This window comes from Nyctibius grandis, chromosome Z, assembly GCF_013368605.1.
Source record: "Nyctibius grandis isolate bNycGra1 chromosome Z, bNycGra1.pri, whole genome shotgun sequence".
NCBI lineage: Eukaryota > Metazoa > Chordata > Aves > Nyctibiiformes > Nyctibiidae > Nyctibius > Nyctibius grandis.
In genome coordinates, this window is record NC_090695.1 from 98,912,608 (window position 1) to 98,926,234 (window position 13,627).

At 39.6% G+C, this 13,627-nt stretch overlaps 1 protein-coding gene across 10 annotated transcripts in view; it reads right to left on the reverse strand.

The window, feature by feature from the left end:
- ARHGAP17 (Rho GTPase activating protein 17) overlaps nt 1-13,627 on the reverse strand; it is a 46,679-nt gene that overhangs the window by 10,815 nt on the left and 22,237 nt on the right. For all 10 annotated transcript variants that reach the window (XR_011050101.1, XM_068423521.1, XM_068423513.1 and 7 more), the window contains exons 3-15: nt 9,494-9,598; nt 8,595-8,671; nt 7,430-7,541; nt 7,152-7,228; nt 6,336-6,447; nt 5,498-5,566; nt 5,259-5,340; nt 3,052-3,179; nt 2,546-2,657; nt 1,905-1,986; nt 1,373-1,453; nt 557-670; nt 101-192 (exon numbers count right to left, since the gene is read on the reverse strand). Coding sequence is in view for 9 of the 10 variants with exons in the window: in XM_068423521.1 (XP_068279622.1) it covers nt 101-192; nt 557-670; nt 1,373-1,453; nt 1,905-1,986; nt 2,546-2,657; nt 3,052-3,179; nt 5,259-5,340; nt 5,498-5,566; nt 6,336-6,447; nt 7,152-7,228; nt 7,430-7,541; nt 8,595-8,671; nt 9,494-9,598 (1,243 nt within the window). In the remaining variant the exon portion in view is untranslated. The remainder of the gene's footprint in view (nt 1-100; nt 193-556; nt 671-1,372; nt 1,454-1,904; nt 1,987-2,545; nt 2,658-3,051; nt 3,180-5,258; nt 5,341-5,497; nt 5,567-6,335; nt 6,448-7,151; nt 7,229-7,429; nt 7,542-8,594; nt 8,672-9,493; nt 9,599-13,627) is intronic.

Genomic DNA, 13,627 nt, shown 5'->3' on the forward strand with positions numbered 1-13,627 from the left:
ACACACAAAATGCTATCTCACTGCAAAAAGCTGCTGGAGGTTTACCTGCGTAGGGTTATCAGAAATACAAAACTCTTGTAATTTCAATTCAAGAATTTACCTCCGGGGAAGAACCAGTCTGCATGCTGAATAATTGGCTCAATAACTGCTACCACATGGACTGAAGTCGCTGCTGCCATTTCAGCAAGGGATCTGCAGAAGAAATTCATAGAATACTTTATACAGAGTTCTACCAAAGTAAGAAAATATTTTAAAAATTCATTTTACCTAAATGGCAAACTAAGCTAAGCACGATGTATCAAGATTCCTAAGTACCACATAAAGAGCAACTTCACACTTGGATGAAATCTAGATTATTCAGTACCATTTGTAGCATTTTAAAACACTCCAAAAGAGACACATGCCTAAAAGGATCTGGAGGCACAGGTTGAGAGAACATCTGAAATACTTTTTAGGCACTGTTCCTGTGAACAGTCTACACGACTTAAAACAATCTGATGAGAAATTCAACAGTTCCATGGAAGTCCTGTTTTGTAGCTTCCCTAAAACAACTTACCCTTCATTCTTTGCCCATAACAAGTTGGGGCCCAAGACTATTGCAATATTGCTGGGTGTCATTTTGTTAACATCGCTGTTCTGTGCAAGCTTTGCTAAAAATTTGATTAAATACCTAGAAAAAAAGGAAAGAAATAATTAAACAGCAGGAACTAAGAGCATTTCTTGTTGAAAACAACTAAGTAAAAATTCTAGACCTCGTAAAGACAGCTCTCAACAAAACAGAAATAAGAGGAACAGCCTTCTTGCTGGTGGCTGGCTACTAAGTTTCTACTCGTGAATCATAGAAGTTGAATCAGGTAGAAAAGAAAGCATCTCCCACCTTAGCAAAATGGAACCACAGAACTATTACAGCTTCAGAAAAAAAGCTTAGACTGAGAATGCCAACTCAGCAGCTATTTTCATATCCTATAATGGAACTTCCACGCTCCTAGAAGTCACCAGAGTTGGTTTTGTTCTGATTCATTCCCAAAAGGCAAAACCAAAAGGAAAAATGGCACATGTAAAATACATCCAGGGGATTTCTAAGACTGGGAAATACAATGAAAAGCACAGCTGGTGAAAAGTCAGGTACTACTGCTGACAGCATGACCCTTCAGTAGAAGGGTTCTCTGCATCACTATTTCATTACAATCACTAGTGAATTAAATTGACTGAGAAAGTCTCCCACCATGAATGCACATCAACTACTCGACGAAACAGCATGTCCTTTTATAAAGCTAACTGAATTTGGCCAAGAAAAAAAACCCCTGGATTAGAGTTTTCGTTAATCAGCTTTGAAAGGTGAGACTTGCAGTCCACAGATGTTCACACATACCTGAAATTAGCATGATAATGCTTAGGTAATCGGTTACAAATTCTCCACAACTCTTGTAGCTTCTTATCCTGGTCCTGAATACTGAAAGGAAAACACAATTCTGTTACATCTTACTTTCAGATCAGAAAATTGTTCTTTCTGCAGTGAACAGAGATGACTGTACTACCTTCCCCTTATGCCAAATAAATGTTTTGTATTCAGTAATTCAGTAACTTGCTAGTCAAACCCTGAACTACCTCCACCTGCAATGAAAGAAAACTGCTTAAGCACCAATACCATGCAGCCAACAGGCTGAAGCAGCCCTTATGTTTCAACACAAAATAGATGTTTCATCACATTTTTGTGCAATTAGTATTAAGCTACAACACAAAATCTAAAATAATTTGTTACACAAAATATTTACCTGTTAGAGCAGAAATGAGGAAGTAAACTGTGTGAGCTCGGTCTTTTCATTTGAATTCATATATTAAGAACCAAATTTGATAAAAATATGTAGAATGTTTTCCTATATAACTATTTTTAGTATGCTTACTTTGCAGCTTGTGTCCATTCTTCATACAGACCATAGGTCATTAAGGGCTCTGGCAACTCTCGCAAATAGGATTTCAAGGCACCTGCAATGCAGACCAGAAACACACAAGCTGCTTAGCCAATGCTTTCAGTCTTTGTTTAAAATTCTGTCCTCAGATTTACAATTTTATCAATGCAATAGGACCCAAGTTCCAGTGGAACAGTGGGGAGACGTGACACTTCCAGAGTGTATCTGCCCAACACTTAATCACTGTAACTTGACAGAAACACGTACTATAAAACTATGAATCATCTCATCAGAACAAAGTCCTTATTAAAAGTCTACATATGGCTCCGATCTCCCTTGATCACCTTAACACTCTTGTCATGAGAGGAAACAGAATATTTGGATTAATACAATCACCTGAATTTTAAACACCGCTCTGTCACGCAGACATGAATACATCAAGTGTGATGAGCATGCGTGCCCTGTACTTATCTGTGTTAAGTTGTGCAGTGAAGTGAACTTTCAATTTATTTTAATTCGTAATTTATCTGCAGGGATCAACACCTTACACTGCAGCAGCTCAACAGTTAAACGAACAGCACAAACTTGTGTTGTGTCAGTTTATACCTGGTTTTGATTCAGAACATTCACAATACCTGCAACGGCATGGGGATCGGAATAAAACTCATCAAGCTGAGAAGTTGAACAGTCCAAGGCAGCTTTCAGCTTTTTTAACTTGGAGGCTCCAGCAGCAATTCTGAATAAACCCTGCATAATAAAAATCAAATCTATTTGACTGCTAACAACATGTTAGTACAAGCATGAAACAGTGGGAGTTTTATGACAGCCTCTTTCAGAACAGTTTCACATTCGGTGTCTTCACCTTACACTGTTATGACCCAGCTGGCTCTTAGTGTGTCACTGCCATCTGACCATGTTTTAGTTACCTCTCACCCTTGGCCCATTCCTAATTTTTCATTCTAGGTGCATCAATCTCAAAGATACTTTAAATAGTGCTGAAGGTTTTTCTGTTGCAGAAGATTTATCATCTATACTAATGAACAAAATTACTTAAGCAACTTGTTAGAGTACAGACACCAGTCCATGAGTTTAAGAGCTCTTTTTTCGTGTCCTTCACAGCAGGTGATAGGGTATTACCTACCTCTTCTCTCATCCCCGTTTCCAAAAGCATCATTACACAGGCTTCAATGGGGACTGCAATTTCACGACCACTGCGCTTGAGATGCTCTTCTAATGGAGTTCCAAAAGCTGGTTTTTCAGTCCATTTGTCTAGTTGGAGAGTATCAAAACACTGAGCAAATTATCTAACAAACACTCGAAATATGTCCCAGACAAGAAAAGAAGAAAGTCTCCAGTACAGCAAAGAAATTTTCAGAATACAGTAGGAGTTTTACAGCCCTTGATTGGTAAAGTTCCTTATATCATGAGTAGAGAGAAAATGCTGGTGTTCAAGAAAAAAAAAATACTTCTGCATCTTTCTGGATTGAATATCACACACAAATCCTTTGTGTAACTGGAAGTGCATGTCCCACGGGGCCTCAACACAAGTGCCACCACATGGCTGTAAGTTACATTAATTCTGATTTGCCGAGGCACCAAAAGGCTTAGGTTTGCAAGAATCTTTCAGGAAAAATTTTGTCCGTATTGCATGACCTGGGCTGATCTTAGTTTTAACTGTACTTAAGGTGGATAAAAACTGAGCTGTTAACACGATGTTTATTGCTGATTTAAGGAATCAGCAACTTAAAATGGATGCTAACAGCCCCGATGTCTTACATAGGATTACCACCTTAACAGCCCATCACTGTAATGCTTGCACAAATTTTCAATTCAGTTTCTCAGTTGTTGCTTAACTCCAAAAGACAAAATTGGCACACGTTTCTCCAAATTGAATGTGAATTTCTTGTTTTCTACAAGTTATTTTTTCATTCATTTCTTCTGTCTTAACTGAAAAAATGCAGATGTAAAAGGTTATTGTTAGTACAGAAGCATTAAGATGACAACTTTGAAAGAGTCCTCTGAAGACACAAGGTGCTTCTGTAAAGGATTTAATTTATCTTTTTTGTTTACAAAACCACATCAGCTACATCCCTCACAAGGCTTTAGCTCCTCTCATTCATTAACTCACCGAGAGGCACATGTCATTTTCCCCAGTTTTGCAAGTCACAGCAAACGTTAGGAAGAGAAATCTTAGTAATTGTTCAAAGTCTCAATAATTTACACTACAGCTAGAAACACAACTGAAGTAAGGCCCTACCCTTAGATCTTAAGACACTGGACCACTTAGACACTATGCCTGCTAGCCCACCTTCTAGGATGGCTAATCTGTTCTGAGGGATTTGTCACGTGAAAAGTTTGTACAAAGCAGCTAAGCAACAACAACAAATTTAAAGCAGTCCTATCTGTAAGCAGAGAACCTTCCAGACAGCCTGACGCAGCCCTGATGCTGTGTAAGCATCGGTTGTTGGCATTACCTCGCCTCCCGTCACACCTACAGATATTCTGTATCATCTTTCAGCAAGATGAACTGTTACACTAAAGGTATGGAGAAACACGAGCATCTTTCACAACTTGCATGTGGTCCACAACCAAAGATACCTGAGTCTTGCTCAGCTCAGATTATATTTTTCCTCAGACTTTGTGCAGCCAACTTCTTGTCCAAAGCCATTAGCAGGGTAAGAGACAGCACAGCCAGGACTAAGGGCAGCGATTTCACCACCACACAGTGCATCTTCAGACCAAACCATTAACGATACACCTTAACTCCCACTGACAATGGAAAGCTCAGCAGCACAGGGAAGAAACAAAGCTGTACTGCTCGCTTTTCTTAACTGCTGATATTCAACACAATAACGTGAAGACTCCGTTAGCCAGCTGTAGTGCAGAGTGCACACTGGGGAAAAGGATTAAATAAAAGGAGGAAAAAAAGTTGAGCTCCTTAGAATAAGGGGAGTTTTTCTGATAATCACCTAATAATAATTCAAGAAGCAAGGACCCTAAAAAGTTCCTAATCACAATGAAAATTTCATTGGCCTAAAAAGCCAGGTATGAATTAGCCAAAGGTCACAGGATATCAAGGAAGAAGTGCAAGCAAATAGAAAAGTCCTTCCTTTACCCTCTTGGGTATCAGACAGATCCTTAATACTTTATTAGTGTGTTAAAATATGGCTGGAGAACTCCAGAGAACACAAAGATGGAATTATGCTTGGGAATGTAAAATTGTTAAGTAGATCAAAATGGCCTTATTAAATAAGTCTGCATGCAAGAGAATCGAGATAAAGGAGGAGAATATTGTGCATAGGTGGCACAGGCAAGGAGAAGCATCAGCCAGAGCACAGGTTACTTTACCTTGATGGGCTTGAATTTCGGGTAGGACCTTTTCTATGACTGCTAATGCTTTTCTATGGTAATCTGCTTGTGCTTCTAATAACTGAGAACAGAAGCCACATTTTAAAAACAAAAAGAGCATTAGCTTCTGATGAGCACATAATACAAAACTAGAAGGTTTAGCACACAATGTATCTTTGAGAATTGAGCGTTTATGCACATACGTGCTGCAATCAAAGTCAGAGTGACAAAATACTCACCATAACAAAGCATCTAGCGTATTCCCCTTCTTTGGACACAAAGTTATACATGTCTGCTGCTAGCTGATCCTTTGAAAAAGAAAAGAATGCAAAATAGTACATCAAATTTACAGGGGCATTTCAACTTACACAGAAAGAAAGAAGGACACATTTATTTTGCCTGCAGTAAGTTTGAACTACTGATCCAGGCAGTACAGGAAGCCAGTAATCCACCTGCTCTGCTACATGTGTTCTTCCAAGCAAAATTCATTAAAATTCATTTGTTTTATACAGCAAAGCAGTTACCCACTTAAGCCAGCAACTGGATTGTACGGCAGTATGTTATTTACAGCCAATCCCTGCACACACAGACAAGTACTACTCAGGTTTTCTCAGCTCAACTGCAGCACAATGTAGGATTCGACAACTGAGAAGTAAAATTGAATGTGAACTGCTCAGAGCTGTAACAGTCAGAACGTTCCTTCTGTGTCAGCAGCCTGAATGTCATCCAGGTAGCTCACACTGCACGGCTACTCAGTGGCCTGAAGCACAGAGACACCCTGAACATTTCAGTAAAGGCTAAGACACAGTTCCTTCTCATAACTGTCTCAGACTGAAACAGAAAATAATGTAAATAAGCATCTTAAAAAAAAAAATGAAGAGGTTCCTTGTTGAATTCAAGCAATTCAGACAGAGATCAGCTAGCACTAATATACCTTTAAGACACACAGTTTGTTAACAGCCACATAATTTTCGACTGTAGTAATGAGACAACCAGTTCCACGTGCAAGGCTGACAGGAGCAGCCATATCCTGATGGCTATTGTTGCTAGTGAGTAGAGGGACTCCTCTAGTCATACCTTGCATTGTTCTACTTTATTTCCAGCTTCATCCATCTCTTCCTTAAGAGATTCTATTTTTGAAGGATGCACTTGAAAATTTGTTCCTGAAGTCTTGTGGGCTTGATTATACCTGTGGAAGAAAGGCTTCGGTCATTTGGTGCCAACTAATATTAAACAAGAATCTGCCATTTATGGCTCCCTTAAAACTGGTTTCTTTTGACAGGAAACAAACCCAATGGTTTCAGAGGTTTTCCAAGAGAACTAAGATGTTGAAAATACACTATTTATGACACACTGGCATAATTCACAAACAGCAAAACAATGATAAAAATGCCCAAGAAATCTGGCATTCTCTACAACCTCTAACATGGGTGTATAACGTTAGAACTACCAATCCCAGAAAATGCTACATAAATTATCACCACAGTTTAAGACCATTTAAAGGGACTAAGTGTAAGTTGAACAACCTAGGACCCTACCAATTACACGGTTCAATATAATGCTGTAACAGCTCTTGGCATGGTTACAAAATTAGACTCCTATTCCTTATTTAAGTTGACAACTTAAGTGAACTGGAAAGAAGATGAATTTTCAGCATTTTTCCAATTATATATAGGCATGTAAGAGCTCCAAAATCTTGATTCTGTTTGGATCTAGGAGTCATGAGTCCTCTCTTTTGAATAACTTACATTTAAGTTTGTCTTTTTTTGGCAAATTAACTTGCATACAGTAGCATTTCAGAAGCAAGTACCAGCATCAGATCAGATGCCATGAGATGCCAACAAGAAGTTAACATGAATAGAACAGGACCTAGTAATTAAAATTATTTCTTACCTTCCTCTTGCAGAATCCCAATCCAACACCAGCTTTGCAAGCTGCTTCCTCTGCTTCTGAATATTCGGGATCTCTGTCTAAAATGAGAGTTCAAGGCTTACATTTATTTTTCATTTGGGTATTGTAATACACTGCGTTTTGGAGATTTCATATCCACTTTCCACCACTAACACATGACCCCTTAAAACAGTTTCATCATTAGGAATGAGATAAACCCTTTTTGCTCAGCTTGCACATAAACCCAGATGTATTTCTTCTGTCAGGCTGAGGTGACCTACCTCTGTCAGCAGACACAGTGGATCTAAAACTTCTCTTTCGATCTGTACTTCATGCTGAGAGAGCTCCATTGCCAGTTTGTTCTCTGCATCGCCACACGTATCTAGCATTTTCCTTTAAGAATTATAGGAAATTGAAATGTTAATTATTACTGACTAAAGAAGAAAGATTCAAAACAAAACAGTGGTGGCCCTTTGTTGTCTGCTACCCTTCTGGAAAGCTTTGCATTGTACAAAGCAAGGCATTACTTAATGGCATAAAACCAAGATGCTCCATGCCATCATGGGCAAATTTGGGATAGGCAAGGAGTGTTACTAAAGCTTTGTCTTCTAAAATTCCTTAGCCATTACAACATTTTTGAAGGCTTTAAGTCATCTAGGTGATTATACGGGCCCTCAGGGCAGAGAAGATAGTGTTTATTTCACAGCCCATCCTTCCACCTCACCAGATGCAGCAAGATTGCTCGATGCAGTATTTAATTTTGTCTTAACACCATAACACCAAGCAATCACACATGCAGCAGCCTCAGGTTCCAAAACCATAATTTGACCTTTGTTTTAAGCCTGTTCTAAGGAAAAACTCTATTCTCTTAAGATTTTTATCAATGTTTCAATCTCCTGCAACCACTCACAAAAACGCACACAAAGGTTTTTAAGGTCATTCTACACCGCCTCCATTAGAATTCCCATCAGCAACGAGGAAACACATTTACTGTAGGAATTCAGCATATTGACATTCATTTCAGCCACCTTCCTGTAAGTTGCAACATGCACTTTGCCAGGATAAGGAAACTGGCATCATTTGAAACTAAAAGCCATTAATGCAAATTGGCATTAACGCAAACCTGCAGAATTTACACTGAATTTTAAACTTTAACTTGAGATCATAATTTTACTAATCCACAAGGAGCGAAGCCATTTTCAAAAGCTTTTAAGATAGCGGAGAATCAGAATCCTCTGGGATGCAATTCAGAGCAAGCCTAAAACTTGCCCCCAAAATCACTCAAGAAGAAACGCTTGCTCACTTTTTCTCTCTTTGGATTAGAGAAGGAATCTAGAAATATTACTTTCATTAGATTGAAAACAGCCTTTATGTACCCAAAGTCTCTAATTAGAGCCCTGCAGGCAATAAAATGACACACAACAACTTACAAAGCCAAATACTTACCCCAACAGAGTCTCATCACTTAGCTGGACAGATCCCTCTTGCATATTTTGAGCAAGAGCTGTCAGAGGAAGTTTTTTCTGTGGAACAGAAGGAACAGTGCTTAGCTTAGTGCTCTTCACCCTCTCCAGCTTTCCCAGTACCTCGCCTCTAAGATTCTTCTCTTCTTCCATATGGTTTCTATTATATACATATGCAGCTCATTCTCTGACCTTAAGAAAACTCCAAGTCACAAAAAGTTTCAAGCCTCAAGACTCCTGTTGTCAGATGCTTTGAAAAGCACTTTCTTCTCTTAGTTGGAATGACTGGCCCCAAAATGTATCTCAACTACTGTCAAAGACAAGTAAACAGCTTTAACTTGAAATCTAAGCAACCAGCTGGTCATCTGTCTCTCTGCAGAGGTTTGTTCTGTATGCCCCTGTTTTCAGGACATCTTTATTATTCAATAAAAGAAGAAAACCTGAATGTTAATTATTTCTGGTTCTAACACTTTAAGAGAACCTATGCATGGCTTTGCTAAAGAGAAGCAGAAATCAAATGTGTACAGGAAAACATTTATAGTTAACTGGAGATGTCAGTGCACAAAGGTAATTCTAAATATGAGGAGCTTCATCAGAGCTGCAGGGTATCTTCTTTTCTTAGTCAGATCTTATGAAAGCTGTAAGTACTCAGCACATTGCAGAAACATGCGTGTCCTGATGCTAAGGTACTCCAAGGTCATGTTACTACATCTGGATAGGGAATTACAGCTAGAATTTTACCAAATAATGTCAGCAGGTGAGAGGATTTTAGAGTTGTTCTTCTCCTTGATAACTTGAGGGGTAGCAGCTGATCACTATTTAGAAGGCCAGACTACATTCAGACCAGTCTCAGAAGACAAGCCAAAGGGCAATTGTACTTACATGTCTCTTATCAGGATCTGTACCATGCTGGCCCTGAAAACACGCGATCAGTCGCTTCTGTGCAATATGGCAAACGGATCTCACAGTGTCAAGACGTCTCTCGATCTAGTCGGCAGGAGGGGGAGAGAGGAGGAAGAGAAAACAAAACAGAAAACAGAAGTTATTTTCCTGGTCTCAGCAGAAAATCTTCCTCCTGTACCACACTTAGTTCTGGGTTGCATATTTCTCAAGTTGTACAGCTCACAAGTTCAGATGCTCAGCAGAAGTGCCTGACAGCAAAAATGCTTGGAAAGAGCTTTAACGTGCTTTTGTTCTCAGCAGCACAGCAATTCAGTCCGAGCTTGCAATGCTCCTGGGACTGGGGAGTGGGAGAGGGACAAAGACATTGCCCCTACTTTTTGTCTTTGCAAAAGAGAATCAGGTTGATACTTGCCATCTGAGATGAACGGCACATGCAGTTATCTAAGACACTAATTTAGGGAGAAAACTGTGGGAAAACTCTCATATTTTTTCACTTTAACCTTGTAAAGAAGAAGCTAAAGACATACCTGAGCACTCCTTTACACTGGGCTAAACCTGTGCACCGCAAGCTTTCGATTGGGTTTCCTTGTCTGGTTGTTAAATACAAGGACAAAGTTCCTACACGCTAAGCAAAATGATATTTTCAGGGAGAGATTAATGGGATTCAAAAGGGATGTGGAATAAAAAAAAAATAGGCATCAATGCACAAACAGGAGTTCTGTATACCACAGTGTATTTGAAACGTGGCTTAATACATACACTGTGAATACGACAAACACATACATTAATAAACTGTTCTTTTAAGGGATTTTAAGTAAGGAATTTGGGCTATTTTATTTCAAAGAACACAAAAAGCAAACGAAGTGATGAACTCTGGGACAGAACTGCTTATGGCACCGAGCTCTCTATGCATAGCACCAAAAGAATGCTGTTTATCTGCATTTTGATGACTCACCAAGAATAAAAGGAGGCCCTTTGGGACGGCTTCTATTTAAAAAGCAGGAAAAAAAAAGCAGATTTCATCTGTAGAAATAAACTGAACAGACTCCAGTTTTTGATACAGCTCTAAAATCACCCCTATTACTTTTTCAGGAGGGGAATAATTCTCCCCTGCTTTCCTATCAATCATAAATACAAACTAGCTGACAGAGTACTAATTTTAGTGCTAAATTATTATGCCCCATGTTAGCTCCTGTTAAGGGCACCGTGCCTGGATTTAAAGCAGGAGATAGACTGTTGGTGTTTCCAGAGGAGGCAGACTGCTATGCTCTAATGATCACGAAATGCTATAAATCCTCATTTAGAATGTTATACAGCCAGGTAAAAATGATGGGGTTTCCTCCCCGTGGGTTTACCTGGCACTACTACAATGTGATCTGCACATCCCTGATGGGGTTACAATTGGAAGGATGTAATTAGGTGCCAACAAAAGCAACTAATAAAAACTACAGCTACGAGAAGGGACAACAGATCCATCAGAAGAGGTGCCTACAGGGGTGTGAGTTGGGAGAAGATGCCAGTAGAGGGAGGCACAGCGAGACGGGGACTTGGGGAGGATCAGCACAGAATCACTGCTGCCGGGCGTGGGAGCCCTGCACTGAACACACAAGCAAGTGCAGGACTGCGGTCCCCTTGGCAGGTCCAAAGGAAAGGTGAAAAAGAACCAGTCCAGGAGGGCTGGTGAGTTGAAGGACCAAGGTAGGAAGACTGAAGTTTCACTGGCTACATGAGACACTAAAGAGACTAAAAGCTCTTGGCAGCCACAAGATTAATCCAAGTTCAGGTGCTCAAAAAGCTTAGTAAAAATTGCGGTAGCCTAAGGTGCAGAGAAACTGCCCAAGAAGGACTGCTCTGAAAGCACAAGGCATTGCCTTTTATTTACAGAGCATATGTCAACAAGCTAAAAATTGTCTGCTTCAAAAAAGTCCATATGAAGATACATGAACAAGAAGGTACTGCTTGTGGTCTACTGTTGCAGCTAAGACGATTCATTCCTGTTGTGTTATCTTCAAAATTAAATCCTGCCAACACATTCTAAACCGTCCACTGTGAAAGCATTTATTTTTGCTTGGTCGCATACTTAAGACTTCTTAAAATACTGAGCACAGGTTTTGTGAAAGCATTTATTTTTGCAAGGTCATGTGGTTAAGATGTCTTAAAATACTGAGCACAGCTTTTTCCCACACCCGGTGACATCCTGTAACAGAACCATCCTACAGATCCCAGCAGACTGACACAGCCCCGACAGCCACGCACGGTAGCTTACGTTCCTTAGAAAGACTCTGGAGCACATCTATTCCCAACAGTCTCTCTCCAGGCAGTCTGAATGCTAAACTCAAAGGGCAGAAGGTTGACAGGAGGAACATGACCCCAAAACTTCACAATAATATACTCTCCTCTCTGATCTGCTTTTTAGCTCAAAGATGTCAGGGAAACCATGAAGAACATTAATCTCCACTAAGCTACCTTTGAACTGGAAGTGTGACCTGCAGGCCACACTGTCTGTACCCACAGGGCATCTTCAGCGTACAAAACATCACACAATTGCTTTATTATATGCCACAAGGCGTGCCAGAAAGTGGGTCTATTGTAAAAGTCTTTCCAGTACTAAATTATATTCCTTGTCTTCAGACAGGAACCCATTTAAGAGACACTTGAAATGGAGTATTACACTTCAGAAAACAGAAAAAAGCTACAGCGATCCTATGTCAAAGCTTGAGCTAAATATAAAGAAGAACACTGTGAAACATGTTTATAAAGTGAACAGTACCATGCTTTTTAGCTCTTTCGTTAGATAAGAGCCTCCCTCCCCTCCACAAGCCCCCAAGAGCAAACAAACAAATGAGTAAATTCTTCCACTTGGGTGTAGCCAGTCTGCTCTGTGCCTGGGAAAGCCTTGCTTGCAAAATTTTTTTGGCAACAAGCAGCAGTACTTTTGGCTTTCACTTCTTGTTACTATTCTGTAGTTAACCAAGAAAACAGACGGGCCCTTGAAGGCTATCAAGGTGTTTAACATCCTTTATGCCTTTTAATTGTACACATCTCTTCAGAAATTAAGAATAGTATTGTCAAACTGTTAAGGTGTTTATGGTTCAAATAAAGCAGTGCCCTGAAAAGCAGGGTAAAGTGTTTCAGGTCAGCTCATTTCACCATTACTCAGGATGATTTCATGTATTTGTGCTGAATTCAAGTTTTAAGGCTGATACATTCTCTCATCTTCTCCTTTAATCTGAACAGCTGGAGAGATCTGAAATAAAAGCAGTTGCATCACTTGTTTGGCTTCCATGCTTCATATACAGGTCCTGAACTTCAGCATACTAAGATGCTTTGTAATCAATTTGAAATAACCATCACCCTCGAGGTCCCGCGGAGCAGCCAGTCTGGCTTCCCTTGCCAATCTATGTTCTGCCATTTCTTTAAAAGCCTTTCACAAAGTAACCAGAGGAAAAAAAAAAATATGTAGAACAAGTCTGTAGTCAAACCTTGTTAATCTAACGGTTGCAACTAAAATTCTACCATGAAAGCAATGTTTGATTAGATGGCACACTTTTGAAAAGATGACAAGTCTGCAAACAAATCAAATGTCAGTGTGACAAATTTGAGAAGAAATATTGCAAGCTACCCAAGAAGCATTTGTACATTTATTTAGAGCAATTCCAGACTTTCAGGAAAAAAATCGACATGATCTATTAGCGAGCAGCTGCCATGTTTTCTGTCACTTCTCTTAAGGCCCAAGTTGACCTGTTCAAGGGAGATAGAAATGAAGACAGAAACCAGCTATGCCTAATCATAGTTTCTTCCCAGCTAATTGCACTCTACCAGACAGGCTGTCAAGTCATTAGCGCTAATGGTTCGTAAGCGTAACAAGCTAGTCATCTAATTAAAAGTAAAAATGCTTCCTGCTCCACTTTATCAAGCCATATGATAGGCTTCAGAAACAGAAGTACCTGAGATTTCCCACTCTAATTGTATCATAGTTTTTTTCATGTGCTGAGAAGTCACCCACAGACATCTTTGTTTTCATCCCTGTCATTTGCAACATTTTTTCCCCACATTAGGTACTCCACACAACTCAGAAGGCTCAAACTTCACAAAGAGCATTTTAAAAAAACA